The 25,261-nt window shown below is 58.0% G+C and overlaps 1 protein-coding gene across 1 annotated transcript in view; it reads left to right on the top strand.

The window, feature by feature from the left end:
* Positions 1-2,151: 2,151 nt before the first annotated feature.
* KCNQ3 (potassium voltage-gated channel subfamily Q member 3) overlaps positions 2,152-25,261 on the top strand; it is a 197,196-nt gene continuing 174,086 nt past the window's right edge. The window contains exon 1 of the mRNA XM_028533674.2: positions 2,152-2,957. Coding sequence (XP_028389475.1) covers positions 2,572-2,957 — 386 coding nt within the window. The 5' untranslated portion in view covers positions 2,152-2,571. The remainder of the gene's footprint in view (positions 2,958-25,261) is intronic.

The following is a 25,261-nucleotide window of genomic DNA, read 5'->3' as shown; positions in this document are numbered from 1 at the left end:
AGTGTGTGAGAAACACGTCAGTCTCGAGCACGCCTGCACACCCCTGGCTGGGGACCTGGCCCACACCCAGGGACGTGCTCTGACTGGGAATCCAAACGGCAACCTTTCGACGTACAGGCCAGCGCTCAATGCACTGAGCCACCCCAGCCAGGACCACTGGGAGCTTTTCAAACCCAAGTGATCCCCTTCCTCTGGGCTTGCGCCCCCTTCCGGAGCTTGCACGGACATACTGTGTATGCCCCAGCTCGCTGCTAAGCGTTAATCAGAAGCACGTAGCAGAGCCATTCATAAACACGCACGGGGACCTACTGCGCGTGCAGCGCTGTGCTGTGAATGTCACGTGGGCCTCACGGAACCCGTCCAGCCGCCCGCTGACCGGCGGGTAACCTTTCTCCAGCAGGTTGTGATGACTTCTGATTTTATCCAGTTCTGAGCGAGCTATTCTGTTGCATCAAGCAACTTATTGTGGGGCCCATATAAGACCGCTTTGATGATTTCAGCCTCATGGTGTAGGTTAACTCCCTTCCGGAAACTCCCCCTTTCTTGGTTGTGAAATTGCTGGGGTCCTTCTGACTCCTCTGATGGTCCTTCATAAGGGTCCTCCTCCGACACGCCTCCCCACCCCATACACTCACACTTCCTTCTCTCCTCCCCCACCCTCCTTCCCTCCCCACGGCTTCTCCCTACTCTGCCCTCCCCTCTCCTTCCCTTCTTCCTCTCACTCTCCTTGGCCAACTCCTCCAGGCAAATCCGGAGCTGGCATCCCAAGGCAGGCGCTCCGATTACTCTTCTCTTCCATACTGGGGACAGATTCCTGGCTGGGCCTGGTTCACGGCCCCTCCCCCTCCCCAAGCCCGCCGACAGAACTGGAGACGGTGGGAAGTGAAGGGGGCACCTGTGCGGCAGACATGGAGGGCTTCTCTAACTCACCTTGGTGGCTGTGGTGGGAGGGCAGGGGAGTTAGGTTCACCGGGCCTCTGCCTGGGTTTTGTAGGATCCAGCCCCACCCGCCTGTGGCCCCACCGTCCTCTGCTCTCCCCCGTTCCCTAACCTCAAGCCACACCTCACTCACCTGTGCACTTGCCGTTCTGCCACCAGGAGGCCTCTCCTGGACATTTATCTCCTTGATCCAGCCCGTCATGTAGGCCTTACCCCCAAATGTCACCCCTGCAATGAGGCTTCTCAGGACAGGCCGACATAAAGAAGTCCCCCACTTTTAGCACAGCACCCTATCGTGTTTCCTCCCAGCATTTACCAGTGTTGGCACTTACACGGGTTGTGTCAGCTGTCTCCCAGCTCTTGCTGGGACGCACGCTGTCTGGGCGCAGGGACGTCGGGTGGCCTGGCCTGGGAACACTGCCCCTCTGGGTGGAAGCTCACTCTGCTGGGTGCTGTAACCGATTCTGTGAATGAGAACAGAAGCTCAGGCAAGGTAGGGAATGAGTGGCCCGGAGCACGAGTGAGGAGCGAAGTAGGAGACTAGGATTCTAATCCCGTGCCCTTCCTATCTCTCTAGCCCTCTGTCCACCCGGCCCAGCGGAGGGGCTGCTGTCCACCGGACAGAGGCAGGCGAGCGCCGCACGGTGCACCAGAACCGCAAACCGTGAAGCAAAGGGAACTGGAGCCACGTCGCTACGACGGAGCAGGGGGTTCCGCTGTACTCTCGGCCTTGGCCAAACCAGCAACTTGGATTTTACTTCCGAAGCCCAGAAGCCAGGTTGGGAGGTGACCAGAATCGTCACGCTGCAATAGCCAGGAGAAGGCAGAGAGGGAGACCCCCATTCCGAGCTATCCTCCCCTTTGCCTTTTTCCCCCCCACTCCTACGCCCCGCCCGGGGGAAGCCCAACGCCCACTGGAGCGCAGAGAATGCCGCGAAGGGGCGGGAGAAGAGGCCCAGGCTATCCCAGGCCTGCGGGGCGCGCTGAGGTGGGCGCCGCGAGGAGGGCGGGGCGCCGGCGGGGCGGGACAATGCGGCCCCACCCCACGAGGGCGGGAGGGGGGCGGTGAGAGCTCGGCCCGCGGCGCTCGCTCACTCGCAGGCGTCTGCTGGTGCGGGGCTGAGGCTGGAGCAGGCGGGAGGGGTGCGCGGGGAGCGCGGAGGAGGGAGGAGGCGGCGGCGGCGGCGCGTGTGGCAGGCGGGCGGGCGGGAGGGCGGCTGGCATCGGGCTTGTAAATAAACTGCGATGCTGTCTCGGGCTCGCTGGCCTAGGTTTCGCCGCCGCCGCCGCCCGGGAGCGCCGGGGCTAGGCTCCAGCCACCGCGCGCCCTAGCGCCTCCGCGCCAGCCTCGCTCACCCTCGCCCGCTTCCCGCAGTCCCCTGCCCGCGCCCCCCGGGTCCGCAGCTGACCCGCGCAGGATGTGAACCTCTTTCCCCCCGCCCGGCCTCCCCTGCCCCCCGGGGGCCCGCCTTTGCCTGCTTTTGGGGCGGTGGGTGGGGAGGGGCGCGCGGATCATGGCATTGGAGTTCCCGGGCTTGCAGCCGCCGCCGCCGCCTGGTCCACGCACCCCGAGCGCCCCTTCTTCCCGGAGCAGCAGCGGAGAAGGCGAAGCGGCCGGCGGGGGCGAGGCAGATGGGGCTCAAGGCGCGCAAGGCGGCGGGGGCGGCAGGCGGCGGCGGCGACGGGGGCGGCGGAGGCGGCGGGGCCGCTAACCCGGCCGGAGGGGACGTGGCGGCGGCCGGCGACGAGGAGCGGAAAGTGGGGCTGGCGCCCGGGGAGGTGGAGCAAGTCACCTTGGCGCTTGGGGCCGGAGCTGACAAAGACGGGACCCTGCTGCTGGAGGGCGGCGGCCGCGACGAGGGGCTGCGGAGGACCCCGCAGGGCATCGGGCTCCTGGCCAAGACCCCTCTGAGCCGCCCTGTGAAGAGGAACAACGCCAAGTACCGGCGCATCCAAACTTTGATCTACGATGCCCTGGAGAGACCGCGGGGCTGGGCGCTGCTCTACCACGCGCTGGTGTGAGTACCTGCCGTTCGGGGCGCCCCTTGGCGGCGGCGCAGGTTGGGGTTCGGGGTGGAGGCTGGAGCCGAGGAGCGCTCTGGGGCTTTAAAGTGAATTGGAGACCAGCCTGCCCTCAGTACGTGCGTCTCTGCTGGGAAGGTCTGCGTACCCGTGAACCACTCTCTGGGTGTTGAACCCCAAGGCTTAAAAGGTCCCAGCGTGGTTCCTTAGACAGTTTGGAGATTGGGTTGGCGTGTCTGTGGGCGTGCGGGTGCGCATTTATGGCACCTTCTCCGCATGCTGGCTTGAAAGAATTAGGTGGTTTTCCCAGTTAACGTGGAGGCTGAACAGGATAAAGCGGATCCTCCCTTGCGCGCGGTGTTTCTGCTTTGGGGCGGGCCCCTTCTCTTGGGATCGTTACTGAGTTTCGATGGTATATCCTGGAGTCGGGGATGGGAGTTGCCCACAGTGAGGGTGTGTGTGTGTGTGTGTGTGTGTGTGAGAGAGAGAGAGAGAGAGAGAGAGAGAGAGGGAGAGAGAGAGAGGGAGAGAGAGAGAGAGAGAGAGAGAGAGCGAGAGAGGGAGAGAGAGAGGTTTGCTTGCCTGCTTGGGCTACTCTACTTAAGACTCCATCCTGATGCAGGAAATATCCTGGTGTGGCTCTAACTGCGGACTTGGACTGGTCAAAATGCATGTCTTCGGGGTCTTTTCAGGGAAGTTCCTAAGACAGGAAGGGAGAGTGTGTATCTCAGGCTGCTGAGCCTAGCCTGAGCGGCTGGGGCTTAACAGTGCCTGGAGGTGAGGGCCCCGGGGGGGCTCATCTGGGTTAAGGCATCTCTGTGAGGTGGTCCTGAAATCCCCTCAGCCGCGACTGCTGCCCTTTCTCTTGCTCTGGCTGGGCAGACATCCGGCGTTGTGAAGAGGCCTGGGCTGGAGATTTGCCCCCCGACACCCTTCCCCAGAAGAAGTCTCCTTGCTGGTCGGGATGGAAATGGAAATGCGTGGCCAGAGGGGGATGGAACTCCCCCCCCCCCCCAGCCCGTGGCCCTCTGGGTGGAAAACCCACATGTACTTGGGAGGAGGGAGAGGACGGTACTGGTGGCTCCTCCGTGGGGAGGGGAGACCCGGCCGTCAGCTCACACCTGGGGCTGGCAGGGCATGTCAGCCACCCCTTGCCTCCTGTCTGTGGCTTAGTCATCCTGATGGCTGCTTGTGAAGAGGCTGTACCTGACCAGGATTTGGGTGGAGAATTGGCCGTGACCTTCACCCCTGTCCTGCATTTAGCATTGGATATTCCTTTCTGCCCTCCTCCGTGACTGATGGGGCCCGAGGGAGTCGGGGGAGCCTGGGAGGCTCACCACCTGCCCATCTTCCTGGACGGGAAAGCTTTTCCAGATCTGGCCAGCAGGTGGGGTGGTCTGCGCAGAACCTCTGAGTCGGCTGCAACAGGTTTCTGGAGGAGGTTACTGCAGCCTGGAGAGGGAGCCTCCCTGGAAACCGGGAACCCAGCGGGAGGCAGGGGGCTTCCAGGCAGGGACTGGATTTGGGCTGGTCGCGCCTTTGGCGTCCTCCTGTGTGTGCAGGTGTTAGTGGGGGAGAGAAGGGTTAGCAATTGTTGCCTTTCCACTTGGCTTTCTTCAGGTGGTAACGAGGGATCAAGAACGCATCCACCCCTCTGGCTCCAGCACTATCTTTAGTTAAACTGAACGGAAGTCAGCACTGGAATGTGTGATAGTAAAAGAGGCACAGCAGTTATGTGAGTGCGCACAAACGTGCACAGGCTCACGTGTTCTTTTGCACACAAGTGGGGATCAGTACGTACTGGCTGACCTCCGAACCCGGGGTCCCCCTGGAGCTTGTGGGCTTCGTCTTTCTTCTCCCACCTTTTCCGTCCAGCACCCCAGCCCTGCCCTGCCTGGCCTGGGGGAGGGGTAGCCAGGGCCTGTGGCTGCCAGAGCCTCAGCGGTCCTTCTCCAGAATTATCCCCCCAGCAGAGGCAGGTTTGAGGGCGCCAAACCTGGAGCCCCAGTTTCCCAGAGGGGTCCAGGAGAACGTAAGGCTGTGGGAGCAGGGAGGGTTGAACACCTGGCCAGCTGCTTTTAACTTGTCACCGTGGGCCTGGGAGGTGGGAATGATTACCTGCATTTTGTAGGCGAGGACATGAAGACTTCCAGAAATAAAACTGCTCGTCCAAGACCCCCCCGAGAACATTTCTGGAGCTCACATCTGCGCACAGTGGGTCGGCTCCGCTTCTGGGCCTGGACCCTGGTTCCGACCCTCTGCTGACAACGGCAGGATACCTGGTCTTTCTCTGGGCACCCCTGGCCCCGTGGGTGATGCAGGGCTCTTAGTGATGCCTCTGCCTCCCCTTCCCAGCTCCCAGTTGGCAAGTGGCTGGAGATGGAGTTTAGAATCAAAGCAGGGGCCGGTCAGAATTAGGGAAACGGGGGCCGGGCTGGTGGTGGGAACGTGGATTCCCGTCAGTGAGGAGGGGTCGCACAGGGAAGCCCGTGCTGGGCTGGGTCTGCCTGCGCTCCTGAGTCTGCAGCGTGCCCGGTCCGTCCGTGGAGGCCCTGGGCGTGCCCCCTGCAGCGTAGGGGAAGTCCAGGCAAGCGAACAGAACTGAACCTTTCATTGAGGATTCAGGATTTTGTAAGGCACTGAATTTTATGCTTCAAACCATCCGTTATCCTGTTCTGGGCCGTGGCTAACGGTGTGAGCAGGCTGGGAAATTGGGCTAGCCGTGGGTTCACAGTCTAGTGCATTTTTTTAAATGAACCAGGCCCGGGAGATGTGGCTTTTCTGCCCCTCTCCTAGAGGCAGAATGCAGCACGTGTGGGAATCAAAGGCCCCCCAACGCCGACGGTGCTCCTTCTGCCCTCAGTGCCCCTCCCCTGCTTTCTCCTGCCTCCTCCTCACTTGGCCCGGCTCTGGTGTTACCTTCTCTGGGAGAAGCTTTCCCTGGCCCTCCAGACTGAGCCAGAATTGTGCCTCCTCTGCAGCATCCCCGGCCATAGGATTTGGCACATTGCATTGGATTGATCTGCCTGCTCATCTTCCCCCTTGAACTTGAACTGCTTGTATTGTTCTCTAGCATTCCCCATCCTCAGCGGGCTGCGGGGCTCATGGTCGCCACTCAGTGAGCATTTTTACCGAGTGGATGAGTGAAGACTGCTCTCGGGTTCACTGAGACTACCTTCTGTGCGGCTTTCCTGTTACCACCACAAAAATACCGAGTAGCCGAGGTCGGTGTCGTGGGGCTATAACGATACGATCGGCTCTCAGAAGGCTTGCCACAGACTCTGGGGAGGAGAGACGGGAGGGCGACCCTGCTCTGAGCCCAGCAAGGCTGATCACTGCTCTGCCTTCTTGGTTCTGTGGCCGAAAGGGGTTCTGATGTTCTGCAAAATGCGCTGGCCTTGGAGTTCATGTCTGGCCTTGGGTCTGTGACTTTCATGAGCCAAGCTGGGGATGACCTGTAGTCGGTCATGATGACGCTGCCCTGATGCAATGTGGTTTTCAGACTTAAAGACAGTGCTATATATGAATGGATGTAGCCCAACACCGCACCCAGTATTCATTGGGAGATTTGGAATACAGGTCTTCTGAAGTCATATCGTATACGCTGGCCACTGTGCTGCCCTGGCGTTGTCCGGGGACCCCCTTCCTAGCCTGTCTTATTGTGGCATTGTTGCCGGGTTGGCTGCACAAGCATCCCGCCGCCCTGCCCACCTACTTCTCCATGGCCAGCTGGGTATGACCTGTCACTCGCCTCTGGACTGACCGAGGGGGAACAGTCACAACAAATACCTGTGAGTTGCCTTTTCGTTTTGTTACAGCCACATGTTTGACAGGGGTGACTATCCATAGTATTACAGGAACTCATGCAACGCAGTAGCAAGAACACCAATAGTCTGATTGAAACAAAGGGCAAAGGACCCAAATAGACATTTTTCCAAGAAGACATACAACTGGTCAACAGGTATGTGGAAGGGTGCTCAAGGTCACTGACCGACAGGGAAATGCAAATTGAAATCACAGTGAGCTGCCACCTGGCACCGGTTAGACTGTCATCACAGAGACGAGCGGCGAGTGTTGGCAAAGGCGCAGAGGAAAAGGGACCGACCTGTGCGGTGGTTGGCGTGGCTGGAGGTCGGTGTGGCCGCTGTGGAAAACAGGGTGTGTTGAGCTGAACACACTTTTCTTTTTTCATAATTAAAACATTTAATCACAATTGACATACGATACTATATTAGTTCCAGGTGTACAGCATAGCGATTAGACATTTATATAACTTACAAAGGGGTCACCCCTGTCAGAATGGCTGTTATCCGTGAATCAACAAACAAGTGTTGGCGAGGATGTGGAGAAAGGGGACCCTTGTGCACTGTTGGTGGGGATTAGGGGAGCCCCTGTGGAAAAGGGTGTGGAGGATTCCCCCCAAAAATTAGAAATAGAACTGCCTTATGAGCCAGCGATTCTACTTCTGGATATTTATTTGAAAAAACCCAAAACACTAAGTAAAAAAGATACATGCACCTCTGTGTCCGCTGCAGCATTATTTACAGTGGGCGAGATCGGGAAGCAATCAAAGCGCCTACTGATAGACGAGTGGATAAAGAAGCAGTGGCACCTATATGCAATGAACACACTTTCTTAGATTCCTGGATTCTGTATAGACAATGTCTCAGGCGTCCTCTCTGCCTCGGGCTGTGTCCAGATAAGGGCAAATATATAGTAGAAAGGTGCATGCATTTCAAGGCCACGCATGCCGAGTCACGTGGCAAGCCTCGTTCCCGGCCGTTGAGGGAGAGAAGCCATAATTCTTTCCCTGGAGAGAGATCTGAGACAACCACACTGAAATCGTCGAGCACGTGCAGTGACGGAATTCGAGGGGGGAGCCGAGACGTGTAGATAGGGGAAGGCCCCATTAAGCCTCCGGTGTTGTGCTAAGGAAGACGATTTGGAGGTGACGAGACTGGAGTCCATGTGGGGGTTCAGGCCGCCTCTAATTTTGCGGGTGTCCTTGGATGCCAATCAGTCCCATCCGAACTGTTGCCGTGGAAGAGATAAAGGAGTTCGCGTGAAACATTTTCTTGAGAAAACAAATTGGGTTATAACTCAGGAACAAGATGGCTTGTCGCACGAAGTTTACGAATGAGCGAGAGTAAATGCTTACACAGTTGGCCCGTGGGGCGCCCCGTACGTGGGCTCTGCGTGGCTCCCTCCTATGGGCTTCTGGGAAGATCCCAGGACGGGGACCTCTGCCTCCTCCTCTCCTTTCCATCCCGAAGAAACATGAAACCACTGGACCGTGTAAGAGTGTTACGGTTGAGTCAGGGCACGTGATACCAATATGTTAATAATAACCAAGGCTTCTACATCACTTCCTAGTTTATTACACGCCCCCACACGCACCTTGGGTAGTGTCACCAGGGCACCTGCTTTATGTGTATTCGTAGCAGTAGCTGTCACAGCAGGTGCCTTCCTCCAAATCACCCAGTCTGGTTCCCCTAAGCCAGCGTGGCCTCTGGCAACAGGCAGCCTGTGCGTGGAGCTTCTTCGGCACTGACCTCTGTGATTCTTCGTAAACTCGTCATAGCAGCTGAAGCCCATTTCCACCGCGCGGCTGTCCCGGGAGGGGGCGGGGTGAAATATCATCCGCCGTGACTTGAAAATACGGAGCAGGGGAGCATGCCTCTGTGCTAATGGAAAACCACTCAGCGCCCTCACGCAGTTTATCTCTCTGTCCTGCCCTGGCCTAAAATCCCGGCTTCTGCTTTATCTCACCCACATGTATTGGTTGCCGATGCCTCTCCACGTCGTGATGTCAGTCCAAAAAATGAAACCGGCGGGCCTTAGCCGTCAGCAAGTCGAATCAGACTTATTATCAGCAGATAGTTACTTAACAGCACTTTATGGGGTTTTGATGGACCCGGCACTGAGAGTCACTCGGCGGATTATAAAAAAAAAAAAAAACACCCAGAGGCCATCAGAGCTGGAAGGAACTCCAGAGACCGGGCTCAGGGCACTTAGGCCCAGAGGGGAAAATGCAAATGCATCTCTTCCTCCGAGGCTGGCCCATCCGGCCACGCCGGCTTCCCCTGGCAGCCCTCCCTCCGACAGCCCGGCTCCAGTGGGGCGTTTGACCCGCCGCATGACGACGCTGGGCGGCCTGGCGGAGGGCCTGGGCCACACCAGCAGCAGGGAGAGCGGGCAGCCACACACGGGCTCCAGGAGGCCTGTGCACGCGCTGAAACTCCCAGTGTCCAGGTCCCCCTTTTCTCTGCGCCCCCCATCCTTTGCAAAGAGTCACTGAGCTCCACACTGAGCTGGGCCATCCCGAACCTTCCTAATAGCGATAACAAATGAGTGTATCCATTCGGGCTGTGGGCTGTTCATCCTGTCCCCTGTGGGGCAGTGCCACCACGCATTCCACTTATGGAAACCTGATTTATGTTCATCGAGGAAAGTAACGGACACGTAGAGAGGCATTTCTCTGTGCCGTGTCGGGCTGTGTGTTCTAGAAGGTTCTGCCAACGTGCAGCTGAGAGGCCAGCCGCCAGGAGACAGACACCCGGAGTGCAGCGCTGACTTGCTGTGCAGTCTCCAGCGGGTCATCTCACTTCTAACAGCCTCAGCTCCTCATCCGATACGCGGACCTCCCAGGGTGTGGGAGGGGATAAAAGGGCACATTCACACGAGTGCCCCGAGTGCCAGCACTGCATGCTATTCTGCGTCCCCCCCAGCAGCTCCCCGAGGCGCGGGGCTCGGTGCTCGTGGCTTATTTAACTCGAGGTTGCTCAACCTTGTTTTCATGATCTCCCCATTGGAGGAGTCTCCTTAGACAGCGTTTCCCGGGATGGTCCCCTCCCAGCACAGGCGAATCCCACAGACACCTGGTGTTTCTCTTTGGGTACGGTAAATACCTCTGGGGCTGACATATAAACAGGCCGAGATTTTTGCCCTACCTCTCTCCCCCCGTCCCCCGCCCTCAAAGAACCGGTTATGCTGCCTTGGAGGCCATAGCATGTGCAGCGAGAACGCATGATTGAGGAGGTGACGCCAAGAAAAACTGGAGAAATAAGTACAATTGGGGGGACGAGACAGCAAAGGGAACACAGACTGGCAGGCTGCACTACGGGGCAGGTCGCCAGGAGGGACCCGTGATGCCCAGTCGTCCTGCGGCCCCTGGAGGTGCCATGTAGAACTCCACGCGTCACCGGGTGGGGGCTGCTCCCCGGGGTGTTGGCTGCAGGTGTCCGTCCGTAACGGGCCCCCTTGGAGGGTGTGGGAGTGGGTGCTGAGGGGGGACGGGAAGGCTCCAGTAGCACCATCGCACATTGTCAAGTTCGGAGGTGAAGGGCCTGTTGGGACTTGGGGTTCACAGATGTCCCTGCGTTGTCTCAGTGGTTCTTAAGTACAGGAAGCCTCGTGGCTTAAGGCTCGTGGTGACCCTGTAGTGCTTTCCCCTCACTGACGTGTCATTTGGGATGGTCACTCAGAGAAAAATTCCGCATTGGAAATACGTGTGGTAGGTCGATTCAGTGCCTGGTATGTCACGGTGGTTTGCCGTACGTGCCAGGATTGGGGAGCTCTCAAAAGCACCCTGAAACTTGGCCATCATATGCATTGTCCTGTGGGGTGAGGTGCTGGATCCTGATTGAAATTGTGGTGTGTTCCAGTGTTGGGAATTCTCACCAAATACAACAGGAGGGTTGTTTTATTTAATTAATTTTGGGGGGAACAGTTACTTGAAATAAGAATGGATAATTTCAGTCCTGCAGTGGCTTTTGTGACCCTTTCAAATAAACAACGAAGACTTATACTAATTTATAATGTGAGAAACAGTAGCATTTTCTTTCTTTTTTTTTAAATATTTTATTTATTTATTTTCAAAGAGGGAAGGGAGGGAGAAAGAGAGAAAGAGAGAAACATCAATGTGCGGTTGCTGGGGGTCGTGGCCTGCAACCCAGGCATGTGCCCTGACTGGGAATCGAACCTGTGACAGTAGCATTTTTAAAACAAGATCGAAACCGACGTGGCAGTTGCTCCTACCAACGCGCCTTTGGTTGAGACGACGGCAGGATCTTCCTTGGGAAGGCGGTGTCCTGACTTCCGCTCTTGGCCTCGCTTCTGGTTTCCTGGGAAGTCACTGACCTGCACCTTCAGGGCTCTGGAACGTCGGAGGGAATGCTGAGGTGTCCTGAGTCAGGTGCGACCGTCCATCCCCAGCGCTGAGCAGGAGGCTCTTGGGGTGGGTGGGGAGCAGCTGGGTGGCGAGAAGATTACATAGGAGCCGGAGTCCGAAAGGTCAGCCCTTTGTAGACTGTGGAATTGCTGTGCGGTCTTGAACAAGAAACCCTCCTGTCTCTGTGCCTTTCCTTCTTCCCTGAAAAAATCAGGCAGCTTTTCCACGAAGAAGCTATTTGCATCAGGGGCGGGACCGTTCCTCATTGGGCGGGAACATTACACGTTTTGCAGGCTTTTCAGCCTCCTGTGCCCTGCCTGCAGGAGCCCGTGGGAGCCGAGGAGGAGCCGCGGTAAGTGGAGGACTCCCCGGCTTCTCCGAAGGCTCTGACGAGGGGGAGGCAGAGCCCCGGCTGAGAACGCTGGCTGCCAAAGGCCGTGACTCTGTGGCCGATGCCTCTGCTCAGATTCCCAGCGTCGGTGAGGAGTTCACGTACAGCCCCAGACGCAGGGCTGCAGGGTTTATGAAACGTGTGGCGTGGGCCTAGCTTGCTTTTTTGAGCTCCACGTTCGGCTCAGGAAAAAAGTCCCCACATACATCATTTCAGAAGTTGGGGAAAATGAAAGGTACCCAAACACACATCGCATGCAGTGCACGTGCACACGCACACGCACCCCCCACCCCCAGTCCCCAGGCCCCAGTGTTTGGAGCATTAATTAGTGTCACTGCATGAAACAAATTAAGCTGGGGACTTTGTTGCTTCCATCTGGAAAAAAATAGCGCCGGAAAATGCTGACGTTGGAAACGGCAGAGCAGGGTGCTCGTGACTGGGATATCACCACCGCACGGACCCTCCGCGGCTGCAGGGCCGGCTGCGCCGGGAGCCTGGGACCTTCGGCCTGATGGGGGGTGGTTTGTGGGTGAAAACGTGGCTTGTGTTTCCGATGAGAAAGGTGCGTGGGAGCGGGGACTCTTAGCTAGCCTGCGGGTGTCCGAGTCGCAGCTGTGTGACCACAAGCCAACTGCACTGCCCCGGATCTCTGCTTCCTCATCTGTGAAATGGGGATATTCACGGAGCCCGTGCGATGTGTGGGCGTGAGGCAGTGGTGGCTGGGAGAGGTTAGGCGACTTGCCCCTGGGCACACAGCCGCGTGGAAGTCCGGATGGGCCAGAGTACAAGCCATGCTTCGCCTCCTGGTCCTCCCCTGAGCCCTCCCCCACCCAAGCTCCAGCCAGCCTTGCACCCCGACTCGTCTTCCAGCGAGCGCCGCCCGGGCAGGGCTGGCTACGAGCACCCCAACCGGATCGTGGTTGCGTCACAGGCAAGAGCCCTGTATGTTTTCTTTTCATCGACCGTGCCAGGCGCGATGCTGGGCACGGAGTCCGTGTTTAACAAACACTGTTGACTAATCCCTTCGGCCTCGCGGCATCCGAGCCGAGCTCCAAACAAAACCCCCGTCTGAACGCGGGCCCGGCAAGCTGCGGTTGGAACGCTGCGCGCGGCTGACGTCCGCGGGGACCTGGCGGCCGGTGGAGAAGGCCCTGTGCTCCAGTCGGTCCAGGTCGGAGCAGCTGCCCTGTTCTCGTCTCCGCCTCGGCCAGCGAGCGGAGTTTAGCCAGAGTCTGTTGTGCGTGGACTCGGGTCCAGATTTTAAGCCGGCGATTGTGCTCGGAGATGGCAATAAACAGATCTATAGGAATTGACCTGTTGCAGTCCAGCGCCCTGGAAGGGAGGGCGTTGCTGGGGTGGAGGGGAGCCAGGAAGGGGCTGGGGGCTCCATCAGCCTCGAAGGGGGCATCTCTGGCCAGTGCGGCCCCTGGTGTTGCGCCCCGGGCTCTGGTGTAAGGACGGAGGGCACAAAGACTGCTGTGTCCTGGCCTCTGGCCTCAAGACGCCCAATCTGATGATTCCGGGCAGCCCAGCATCTCTGGCCCGGTCTCCTGCGATGTCCTGACTTCTCTTCTGTCTTCCACTCTTGCTCATCTTCATCCATTCCCCACCCAGAAGGCAGGGCTGTCCTTTCCTAATGCGAATTAGGTGATGCACCCACAGCTCAAGCCCCTCAGTGGCTGTCTGTCAACCTCGGCACAGAACCTTCTCTCCTTGGGGATATTCACAGGCCCAAGAGAGCCAGCCCTGGCCCCCCCCCTCCTCCGCCAGGCAGTCCCCAGTCCCTGTCTCGACTCATAGAAAATGGCTTTTCTGGTTTGCAGCAGGGCCTCTGTGACCCAGCCCTCCTGAGTCAGTCTTCACCGTTGTCATAGCCTTCCACACACCCTGTCACGAGCTGTAGTGGTCCCATGCCCCAGGTTCTGTGTGTGTTCGCTTGTTTGTCTCCCGTCACTAAATGGTGAGCTCCAGGTGGTCAAGGACCATGTCAAGGTCACTGGGGTGTCCCCACTCCCAGCTTGGGGTCCGTCCACAGTGTGTGTTTGTTGACTGACAGAATGGCCCAGGCAGACTGTCTGGAGGAGGGCGGCAGGACCACAGGGGACAGCCTGAACCTGCTGTCTCGTTTGGTAGATGGAGGTGTACCCCGTTAGAAGAAGGAGGGTGGAGCCTGTGAGCCAAGCCCTGTGCTGTGGGCGAGGCCTCGCACGGGAAGGAGTAGGCAGTGGCGGGTAGCAGGACGGCAGGATCACCTGCCCATGAGCCTGAGAACCTGGCACCGGTCAGGCTTGCCTGCAGGGCGGCGACTGTCTGGGAAGGAAGGGCGTTAGCTCATCTTTGCTGGAAGGTCTCAATGGCGGTGATGAAACAGCCCCTGGACGGAGCAGTACACAGCCTTAAAAAGGAAGGAAGTTCTGGCACGTGCTCATCGCGGATGAACCTTGGGTGCGTTGTGCCAAGTGAAGTAGGCCAGACACAGAAGGGCGCGTGCTGTGTGATTCCCCGTGCACGGGGTGCCTGCGGTAGTGGAGACCGTTTTTGACTGCTGGAAGTAGGACCCTGGTTGCCAGGGCTATGGGTGCAGGGGAGGGAGAGAGAGAGAGAGAGAGTTTAATGGGGACGGAGTTTCAGTTTGGGAAGAGGAGGAAGGTCTGGAGATGGAGGGTGGTGATGGTCGCACCGCAATGTGCATGTACTTAATGCCACTGGACTGTGCACTTAATCAGTTAGGGAATTTCGTTAATTTCAACAATTAAGAAAGACGGAGCGTGGCTGGGGTGCGAGAAGCGAGGTCCGGCTGCGGGGTTCGGGCCTCGTGGTTGGAGAGGTCCCGTCCACGCACAGGATGTTGAGCTCCAGGAACAGCGGACTTCATTTGAGACTGTTCCATCGTCCGGGGAGCCCGCTGACGTTCCCAGGGGGCCGAACGCCCTCACTCGTCCTGCCCTCGCTGCCTTCCTGCCGCACCTGGCCTAGTCGAAGGCCTGGGGACGTCTGATCTCCTCTCAGCCGTTCATTGGAGAAGACGCAGCAATGGCCGGCTCTGATGTCTGCGGGGGGCGCTCAGGGAGGTCTGCTCCCCCCTGCTCCAGAGTTGCAGCCCTGGGCGGGGAGATGCGTTTTCATACGGCTCTGTTCATTTTGTGACTCAGTCTGACCCCGGCAATGGCCATGGGTTACTACTGCTTCATTAACTAATTCGTTTGACAGTTGTCGAACACCTATTGATTACCCGTGGGTTCCAGCTCTGCCGATGGTCGCACAGACAGAGTGCAGGGTGCCCCAGCCCAGGGGGCACACGGGGAGGGGAGCAGTCTGCCGAGAGTGAGGGGTGGATCGAGGACATCCTCCCAAAGGAGGCAGCTCTTTAGCCTGGTCTTGAGGTTTGAGGGGTTCTCCTCCAGAAAGGCCCCAAGCAAAGGGCTTTACACGGATCCCTTCCAGAAGGTTTCATTCCTTCTCTCTCTGGACAGGACTTTCTCGGTCAACCCTCTCTGCCATCCTTCATCCCCCTTTGCCACTCTGCTTTTCCTCTTCCTCCCGCCCCTTTCCCTGCTCCCCCCGCCGGAGGGGCAGAGGAAACAGGACAGTGATGGGGGGACGGAGGGAAAGCTGGGTGGCGATGCTGCCCTTAAAGGAGAGCGATCCCACCAGCTTCCTCTTCCTCTTCAGCTCACAGCCTGCCCCCCACTCTGTGCCTGACTCTTGGGGGGTCTCTGCTTGAGGGAGACGGTGCAGAGGCGGAGCCCCTCGGAGCCCAGCGGTCCTCAGAATTCACACGCATAAACCATTCCTCACCTCCTCTCCTATGAAGCCTGTGGCTGGACCTTCTGAGCATGAAAGGGATTGAATCCTGGACACATTTTCCTAGAAGCAGGGGGTGTTGTCGTAATTCAGCAGGAAGAGCATTGGGGTGGGGGTCTGGACCCGTGGCGATGGCCCTGGTGTGAACGTGGGTGAGTCCTCCATCCACGTGGGTGCTTCATTTTCCTACTTGTACAACCTGAAGACCTCCGCTGGCTCCGACTTTCTGTGGTGCCGGCCTTGCCTAACCGGCGGGAACAGGCGTTGACCGTTGGCCGTTTGCTTCCCGCATCAAGCCCTCTGACCACCATTCCCTGATTCCTTTGGGAACTTCCTCCCTCCCCAGTCCTAACCATGTGGTTGGGCCCCCATTGTAATTGGGCCAGCGGTGGGTACAGGAAAGAACAGGCCACCCATCCATTGGAGCCCGTGCACAGAGAGGGTGAATCTGAGGACATGGGGGGTGGGAATACTGGAAGGGGTGTCTCCTCCCGCAGGTGGTGCGAGGCTATGAAGTCTTGGCTGGCCTGAATAGGGGTCCAGAGAGGTGGGGGAGGGGAGGAGGGGAGCGACCTCTTTGCAGGACCTGAAATCAAAGGCAAAACCACGTGGGACCACCCACTTGCAGGCTGGAGGGCAGGCCTGGGAGAGGCCAGGAGGAGGTGGGGATGGGGACTTAGACACGGCTGTGAGACCACAGTGAGCATGTTCGTCTGACCGTGAGACTGCCAGGTTTCCCAGGAGGGAGTGGCACGATCCGGTTTGTGTTTTGTAAGGATGGCTTTGCCCATGGGTGCAGAAGAGGTCGGGGTGCAGCGAAATGTGGTGGTTAGCTGTTCCAAGGGGGCACTGTAACTCAGAATGGGGCCGTTTCTTAAGCTCTCGCTTTGGACTGGGGAGTGCACAAGGGTCTCTTCTAACCCGTTGAACCTCTGCAGCAGCTCTGCTAGACTGCATTGCGTGATCCCCACAGTATAGCTGAGGAAACCTGCTCAGAGAGGCCCAGTATCTTGCTCAGGGTCACACAGCCAGATGCAGCCAGGAGTAGCCAGCACCAAGGCCTGCCGGTTCCCCGCTGCACCAGTTGCCACACTCTTCAGCCTCCAGCCGGCGGGGCCCTCCTTTCCTCTCTCGCTCCCCCTGCAGCCTTCAGGGGCCTTCGGGGCCAGGGTTGACATTTGTGCTCAAGATGACTTCCTTCCTGCTCACAATAAATGTCAAACCCAATGATGAAAGTGATTCAGCACAAAATAGAATGGGGTGGGGAGGGGGGAAGAGCTGTGTAGAAACATTTGCAAATGGATTAAAAATTTGAGTCCACCAGCTTATGCCAACATACTTGGAAGTTTGGGAGATATTTTTAGACCATGAAATCCAAATGGCACAGTCCGTGGGTTGGAAAGATGGAAATGCGAAGATTAGTGTGCTAGCTGTGACCAGAAGTGGCTTTGCTGAGTTCCTCCTTAGCTGTGAAATAGCACCCCAAAGGCAGAAGCCCCCTGGATGTGTACTCTTCCTTCTTAAAAAAATTTTTTTGTCTTTCTCCTTCCACATCAGGGGGGACCCAGCAACTTGCCCTTGGGAGCTCTCTGAAAGACCTACCTGCTGTTGGCACTTTTGACACTTTGGGGGGCTGGTGAGGGCAGCCCCGCTGGAACCAGCTGAGGCGTGCCAGGGAGCATGGTCCCTGGGCCCCACGGAAGATCAAGAGCAGGCCTGACAGAGGCGTGGGGCTTCCCCCGGGGCCAGGCACACGGGGAGCCGGGGCTGGAGGGCCGCCCAGGCACCAGCTGTCCCCTGCGCTTCCCTCTGCAGACTCTCCCGGTGGTGGGAGCCACGGTCCCACAGCATCTGCGCTCTACCGTCCTCTCTCACTTCCTGTTGGTCTCCGTTCCTTGTGGCTTATGTCTTCTGTCTGCGGAGAGGGCCTGAGCTGGCTTCCTTGGTTCTCAGGTCAGGGACTCCCGTACCCACTCCTGGGTGCCCCTTCCCCAGCTGTGTCCTTAGGAGCAAGAACCACGAGAGCGCACGCACCAGGACACTTACCGCAGCCAGGGGACGGTTCCCACCCCCCAGGAAGGGAGGCGAGCTCGTGAAAGCCTTTGGCCCTGGAAACCGACCTCATCGAGCACACGCGTCAGGAGGCGCTTCCCCACACGCTCACCTGTGGTCACTCTTTCCACCCTCCCAGCAGCCGCAGGAGTGGCGCGGTTCAAGGGGAGACAAGAAGAGGGTTCCATGTCCCTGTGGGGCCGTGGGGACGGCAAAAGGGAGCATTTATTTGTACGTAGCTGAGAGCCGAGTCCAGCCTGTCGCACTTCCTCAGCCGCCACCTCCATCCCTTCAAAGGGTTTCCAGTTATTTTTATCTTTATCAAAGGGGTATGCGTGTCACTCAAGCCCCACATGGTAGCCGCGGGTTTGAAAGCCAAAGGCCCAGCCCTGCCCCGTCTGTGCCATCCCGAGCGAGCCCCTGCTCCCGCTCCCGCTCCCGGAGGCGACACCTGGCTCTCTGTCTGCTCTGCGTGGGCCTCCTGCGGGCTCGCCCCCTCTCTAAATGGAGCGCTTGGGCGGCTGTCTCGGGATGAATCAACTTTAGGCCTTTCTATTGATTTCCTGCTCTGTCTCTGCCCCTTCTTGTTTATGTCCTTTTAAAGTCTTCTCTCTTCTCCACCACCCTGCCTCCTCTGGATCTTCAGCCTCAGGTACTGCCCCCCCCATCCCCCTGCAGCCTCGCCTTTGTCTCCCCTCACACCGGCGGTCACCCTGGGGTCCCCCCCACCCCCCACCCGGGGCACCTCCCCCTTGGCTTTGTCTGCCCACTCCCTCCTTTTCCTGCTTCCTTACAATTTCTTGTCCGCATCTCTTTCCCAGAAACTTGGAGCAGCCCTCTTTTGGGGGGGTATCTTCTTTAAAAATGGATTTGAGAAAGAGACAGACAGAGAGAGAAAGGAAGAGAGAAATGGAATTGATTTCCACTTTTTTGCACATTCATTGATTGATTCTCGTATGCGCCCACAGCCTCAGTGTTGTGGGCCAGTGTTCTGATCGCCGATCTACCTGGCCAGCATTTGAGTATCTTTATTATATTATGACCCTTTCACGCGCATTCTGTCCCACATTAGAGTTCCGTATAGCCACATCATCACTAATCTTAAACAATCTTTTTCTTGTGCACGTTACCTTACGAAGCTTTCAGAGCAGTCCGGGGCAGGAAGTTTTAGGGTTCTCGTGTTGCGGGTGAGAGGACCGAGCATCAGGAGGAGTCTGTGACGGGCTCAGTGTCACGCAGGAGAGAGGGAGGGTCACAGCTTGTTCAGGGCCAGGTCCCACGGGGCTCACCCTCCTTGACCCCAGCGGGGTGCCCGATCCCAGGGGGGTTCCGGGAACGTCGTTTGTGTGGGGTTGGACGGAGAGTCCCATTCAGTGCGGTTAGGTGTGTTGGGCGTGTTTATGGGGTTCTCGTTTCTTGAGGCCGTGTGTGCACACAGACACGTGGTCCCGTACACACCCTCACACGTCACTCACAGGAGTCTGGCTCTCAGTTCACGTCCTACGTTTTTTTATAGCCATCTATAAGCCTTGATTTCTGTTTGGGAGGGAGGCCACTTGCCACAAGCCATTGGTGGGCTTTGTCCTCTCGACACCCTGGGTAATTTACGGGCTTGGAGACAGAGAGCCCAGCTCCCGCACTGTCAATATTGAATATACATCGCTTCCCTTACAAAATAGCTTTCAGAGTTGCAGTAAATCCTCTGGAAATTACCTGGAGTTAACTACGGGTTGGTTAAGTGCCAGCAATTACACGCTCGCTGGGAATTTCTGCTGACGCGCGGACACGTGGTTTTCGCGGTGCCCCGGAGCTGTCGGGTTCTGGGGCTGCAGGAGGGCGTTTGGGTGAAGAAACTGAGCCCAGAGAGGGGTGGGGGTTTGCCCGAGGACACACAGCGTGCTCTTGGCACAGGAGACCTGAGTCTGCCCAGCTCTGTCATGTCACACCCTTGGCTCTGTCCCCTGCCAGTCACGGGGTCCTCGGGTCAAGCTAACGTGTGGCCTGACGCAGTGTGCCAAGCGGTTTCACACAGCATGTCCCAGATTAGGTATTAATTGGGCACTAATGTCATTGGCCGCGGTTACAGCCTTGCTGGCTGGGGGCTGCCGGCTGGCGAGTGGTGCCCTGTCGCTGGCTGTGCTTCGCCAACAGTCACGGTCCTGCGGGTCCTGCCGCGCACTTGCCGGCTACCTCCCCGCCGGCAGCCGTCTTTAGAGCCTCACTGCTTTCCCCCCTGTCAGTGGGCACAGCCCTACGATGTGGGCTGTATGGTTTTATTTCTTTTTTTTTTAGATTTTATTTACTTATTTTAGAGAGGGAAGGGAAGGAGAAAGAGAGAGAGAGAGAGAGAGAGAGAAACATCAATGTGCGGTTGCTGGGGGTCATGGCCTGCAACCCAGGCATGTGCCCTGCCTGGGAATCGAACCTGCGATGCTTTGGTTCGCGGCCCGCGCTCAATCCACTGAGCTGCACCAGCCGGGGCTTGATTTTATTTCTTCATTTAACAGATAAGACCTTGAGGCCCAGAAACGTGGCATGACTCATGCCAGCTCAAACCCAGGCTGCTGCTAGCCTGCGCCGTTCTCGGGCTTAGCCTGTGCCTACGCCGTTCTCGGGCTTAGCCTGTGCCCAGTGCTGTCTTTTCGTTATGAGCCCGTCCCCAACTGTCTGGGCTCACATGAATGCTGCCGCTGTGTTCAGTGTAGACACTCTCCACGGGGGACAGGACACAGGGCCCTATTTATAGCATGATGACACATAGAACTCTCGGTGTGGAAACAGTTTTTAATGTTAGGGGTAGGTCGTGGCGGCCTGTGTGGGCGGGACAGAATGCGCAGGAGCCGAGGAGAAAGCACTGGAAGGGGCAGCGGCCAGCCCCAGTGGAGAAACGCGGGCCCAGGGCTCTGCCCGCGCGGTCTCAGCTCTCACCCCGCGCTGGAAGCCAGAGTTGCTGGAGCAGCAGTGTCATCTCCGTGGTATGATCAGAGGGTGCGCTCTGGAGCCAGGCAGCCTGGGTTCAAATCCCAGCCCCATAGCTTACCCGCTGTGTCGCTTCGGGCAGCTTACTTACCTTCTCTGTGCCTCTTGAGTTCGGGATCTGAAGAAAGGGGACACAAACCAGGCGTGGTGTGAGGATCCCACTTCTGGGTATTTATAAAGCACTGAGGACACTGGCTGGCCCGCTTAGCGATGGAAGCTTGGGTGTTAAGGAAATGAAGGAAGCAAGTAATGGGGAAAAAGAGTCTCCTGGGGGCTGGATGACCGCACTGGGGCCTAACGGGGCAGACGCAGGACCTGAACCCCGCACTCCCGGCACCGCCCCATGTACATCCAACCTGCTTCCCTCGAGTTTCCCTCCTGGCCACAAAGTCAACAAAACAAAACGAAAGGGAACAGACACCCTCCCATCTCCGACCTGTGGGCCTCTCTGGCCCCGCCCCTTTCCAAATCCCTTTCATCCTCATTAATGCCACTTGTCAATGAGATCATCCTTGTCCTAGCATCTCCCCAATTAAAGAAGCAATTTTCTGTCCTCACCCTGGAAGTGACTGCCTACCTGCGGGGTCTGGTGGTGCTTCACAGAGAACAAAGCTGGACGAGCGCTCCAGGGCCGCTGGCTGCCTGGGGGGCCCGGGAGCAGGGGGAGCGATTCCTTGGTGGGGAGCATTTCTACGAAGGCGAACCTGACCATGAACCGGGCCAGTCGAACGCCAGCCTGTTCCCACCCCGTCTCCACCTTGATTTCCAAAGGTTGCGCTGAAGCAGGTCTCAGCCATGGCTCCAATTTGTAATTCTAATTTCCTTGGAAATAGGGCTAAAGAGAGCATTTGTCATTCCTCTCCATGTGGATTAGCAGCCAAAGATGAGGATTTACGGTTTGAGCCCCAGATGAGATTTATGGCCCGAGCCGCTCCTCCTGCCTCCAACGGCGGACGGAGGCCTGTCTTGGGGCGGAGGCCTGTCTTGCGCCGGGTCCCGTGTCTGAGCACAGATTTGGGAGAAGACGACAGTGGGGGTGGGCTGGGGGTGGGCTGGGTGTTCTCAGTCCGAAAAAACAAAACAAAAATCCCCTCAAATATATTTTTTTCCCTCTGCATGGAGAGGAAAGAAAACCATACCGTGTTTGAACTTCCAGTTGCCTGGTTATGAATAAGATGGGACGCCGGACGGTGACGTTTACAGGAGGGAAGTGCTTTCAGCTCAGCACGGCGCAGCGGCCTCCCCGCCCCGGGTGTTTACTTGGGGACAGAGACTGCTTTGGCTTCGTGGGGTCCCTGGAAGACTCGCCGGCCTCGCTGGGGGCACGCGCGGCTCCCCCCAGGCTGAGAGATGGAGCAGGCTCTCAGGTGGCTTGCTGTGGGAATGAATGGAGAGAAAACCCGGCCCATCTTGGTTGCAGCCAGCATTTGAGAATTTGGTGTTGGGGGTTAGGGAGCCTGGTCTTGCAGCCATTGGTTTGTTCTGCAAATATATTTAGCACCGACTGTATGCCAGGCTCTGAGGTGGGCACCAGCAGAGCCCACAGTGAGCCCAGTCCCCCTGGTGCTCTGACTCCAGGGAGCCTATAGTTCCTGGGAAGACAGATGCCGTTCAAGGACGCCTGAAAATAAACGCAAAGTTGCCACCGTGCGTGCTCCAGAGAGGAGATGCCCGGCGCAGGAAGCTCCTGGGGGAGCTCAGTGGGCTTTGCAGACATTGGGGCTGAGACGGGGAGAAAGAATGTGGCTCCCTTTTTGAGGTCTTGGGGTGCCAGGGATGGGGCGCAGGGTGCCAGGCAGAGGCCCCTGCTGCCAGCCTCGGCTGCAGTGCGCAGGAGTCAGGACTCCAGGCCGATCACGGCCCCCTGATAGCAGCCGTTGTCTGACCCTCCGGGCAGTGGCTCTGAAGGGTGAAGAGGGCAGAGCCCCTGGGGCATTGGCCGGGCGGAAGGAAGCCTTTCTCAGGTGAGACGAGAATTCCGGTTTCTTTCAGGGGGGCGGTGTCGGTGACACTCTGGTCGGAATGTCATTCACGATCCCTGGTGAATAAATACACAGTCACCCTTTTAGGGCCTGGTAGGGTCAGGCACTGCCCCTACAGACTCCCACTCAGGTTGATGTCCCTTGAGAGTCCCTCTGCGGTGCAGAGGAGGGAGCTGAGGCAGGAGAGCTTGGATGAAACCGCCGAGCCCCCCCCCGCCCCCGCCCCGTCTTAAGCTGAGTAAGTGGCAGAGGTGGGTGTGAGCACGCCCTGTGGGCCGGGAAAGGCCGTGTAACCCTGAGCCCTCGTGTCCAGTGAAGGAAGCGGAGAGCGGCCCCTCACACTCTTGAGCAGAAGATTCACACGTGCGTGCATTATCATCGGGTCCGTGTTTGGGATGCCCTGGAGTCGCTTCTCGAACTTCTCATGTCCCTTCTTAATTATCGCGTTATGGGCTTGTGTCCCACCCGGCCCCACGCTGGCTTGCCCTTGCACACTCCGCCCTGTCCCCTGGAGCCTGGCGGGTAGTCACTAACTATTTATGGAACTAATGGGTCCCACCCATCTGAGGCTGTAGGTCCAGAGAGCAGAAACTTCTCGGACCTAGAGAGACGGACGGAGGTTTATGCTGGTTCCACGTGAGGGGGACTGGCACCCAGTCTCCACAGGCCAGCGCCTTCCCAGGTAGCCCCCGTTCCGAAGCCCCCCTGGTTTCTGCGGCGCCGTCTTGCATTTTTCTCCCACCTCCCGGCTGCTGTCCGGGCTCAGGTCTCCTGTCTCAGTGTTGCCCCATGGGCATCGAGCTCTCGCAGGGCGTGTTTCCAGGGAGCCCCTGACTGGCTGTGGCAGTCATTCCGTGCTGGACAAGGCTCCCCTAGAGGCAGAGGGAATGAGAAGAGACCCCAGATAGTGAGGAGTCTGCCTTAGAGAAGGAGAGAGGATCACAGAGCGGAAGAGGGGTGGCGGGGGAGAGAGAGAGAGGCAGATGGAGAAAAGGAGAAGCAAAGCATGGACTGGGAGACATGGGAGACAGAGGGCCCAGATGCAGAGCTGGGGGCAGGCATAGAGGGGCAGCCAGAGGTGTGGACACGCCCAGTGGGGTCAGGGATGGAGAGGCAGATGCCCCAGGACAGACCGAAGGGGAGAGAGCGGGTCCAGGGTGTGAGCGTTTGGAAGCTGAGGCGTAAGAAGCCGTGGGCATGATGGCGAGACAGATCGTGGCCAGGAAGCACTGGCTGTAATTGGCCCACGGGGGATTTTTAATAAAATCTTTGAAGTGATTAAAGGCCATTCTATTGAAAAGAGATCTGGGCCTCTTTGGGGAAGCGAAACCAGCAGGGGCTGTTGTCTGCCCCTGTGCTCACTGGCTGCTGCAGCCGACACCTGGGGGCACCTGTGGGTTCGCCCCCTTTCCCCCTCCTGCCAATGGCCAGGCTGGGGCCACCCTTCCTGGGTAACTCAGAGGGCAGTGTGCACGGGGCCCAGCAGTGGCTGTGGTGCCCGGACCCTGAGTCTGGCTGGAACAGAGCACAGTTTCTTCATTGGAAACCGCCACTGCCGGCAGCAAATACGGTTTGCAGAAATCCCTTTGCTTCTGAAGAAGCTCTCCGGGAATCACACCTGGCAGGATCACAAGGGCTAATCAGGGAATAAATAGCACAGTTATCCAGAAGTATAGTCAGAAGGGCTTCCTTCTGTCCCATCCTGAGATCAGGGACCCCATCCCGGACTCTCACTGTGATATGATCGTTCAGTTGAAGGAAACAGAAAGAAGAAGAGGTGGGACCTTGCTTCAGTTTTTTTGTTTCACAGAGAGGCATAGGCCCTGAGCAGGGGACTGACCAGAGGCCCAGAGTCTTTCTCCTGTCCAGGGAGAGAGGGACGGCGCCTACACCATCATCACCTACTGCCTGACCCACTTTTTGCCCGTGGCAGACATCACTGGTCAATCACAGCATCACTGATCAATCATGATCTCTGCTGCCAGAGCCTTTGCAGGCAGTGTGTGGGGAGTGCCAACAAATCATTTAGATCCTGCATGTGAGGTGGTGGGTCCTCCTTACCTCCCTGCACTGTGCACGGTGCTCCCTGCAGGCGTAGGTATCTTTCTTGTGCAGGTAGCTTTCTGGTTTTAATCTGTGGCCCCTACCCACTGATTAATAATAGCACCTATGATCTTAGAGTTAGACGAAGCCTAATCGGTCCCTTCTGGAGAATCCGAGTGTAGTTTGCGTGAAAGCAGGGGAGTGACAGGGAACGTGTCGTCCAGCCTCCGCGGCTGCTGATCTCCTTGCTTTACGCTCATTGTATCTGGTGGGGCAAGGGAGCCCCTGCGGTTACACAGCAGGGATTTGTGTTTGGTCTTTCGCAAGGAAGATTCTATCTCCTAGAAGATGAGAAAACCACTGGTCAGAGAGCTTGGCCAAGCTCACCCAGCTGGGCTTTTCACCACCCTGTTGGTGAAGCGGGGAGCCTGCACCCCGGGTCGTGGGAGAGGCTGAACCCAACCCCCGGCACGGGACAGGTGGGGTGCGGTAGTTTGTCATTCACACGTGCTCACGGCCGGCGAGGAGGACACCGCACGCCACGTGGGCTGCAGGGGGGCCGTGTCCGGGAACAAGCAGGGGCACTGGGGGGCAGGCTGTCTCTAGTGATGGGAGGGCGGGGGTGCCCCTGGTTCCTGTAGGAAGATGTCCTTGGCTTGTCTGAATAACCCTAGGGGCTGGCGGGAAATGAAAACCCACTCTTCAGGGGTAAGTGGGGGCTGGGTCGGGCCCCCTGACAAGGAGGTTGTCTGTTCAGGGGCCGTTACGAGACCTGGCGTGCAGGAACAGGGGAGAGAGGGGGACCTGAGGTTAGTCTCCTCCAAGCCCTTTGGTGTCTCCAGGTGTCATGGCGGCACACAATATGGGGCCCTAATTTCA

The sequence above is a fragment of the Phyllostomus discolor genome, chromosome 7 (assembly GCF_004126475.2).
Source record: "Phyllostomus discolor isolate MPI-MPIP mPhyDis1 chromosome 7, mPhyDis1.pri.v3, whole genome shotgun sequence".
Classification (NCBI taxonomy): Eukaryota; Metazoa; Chordata; class Mammalia; order Chiroptera; family Phyllostomidae; genus Phyllostomus; species Phyllostomus discolor.
The sequence above is the reverse complement of the archived record's forward strand: the minus strand, read 5'-3'. Positions and strand labels throughout refer to the sequence as shown.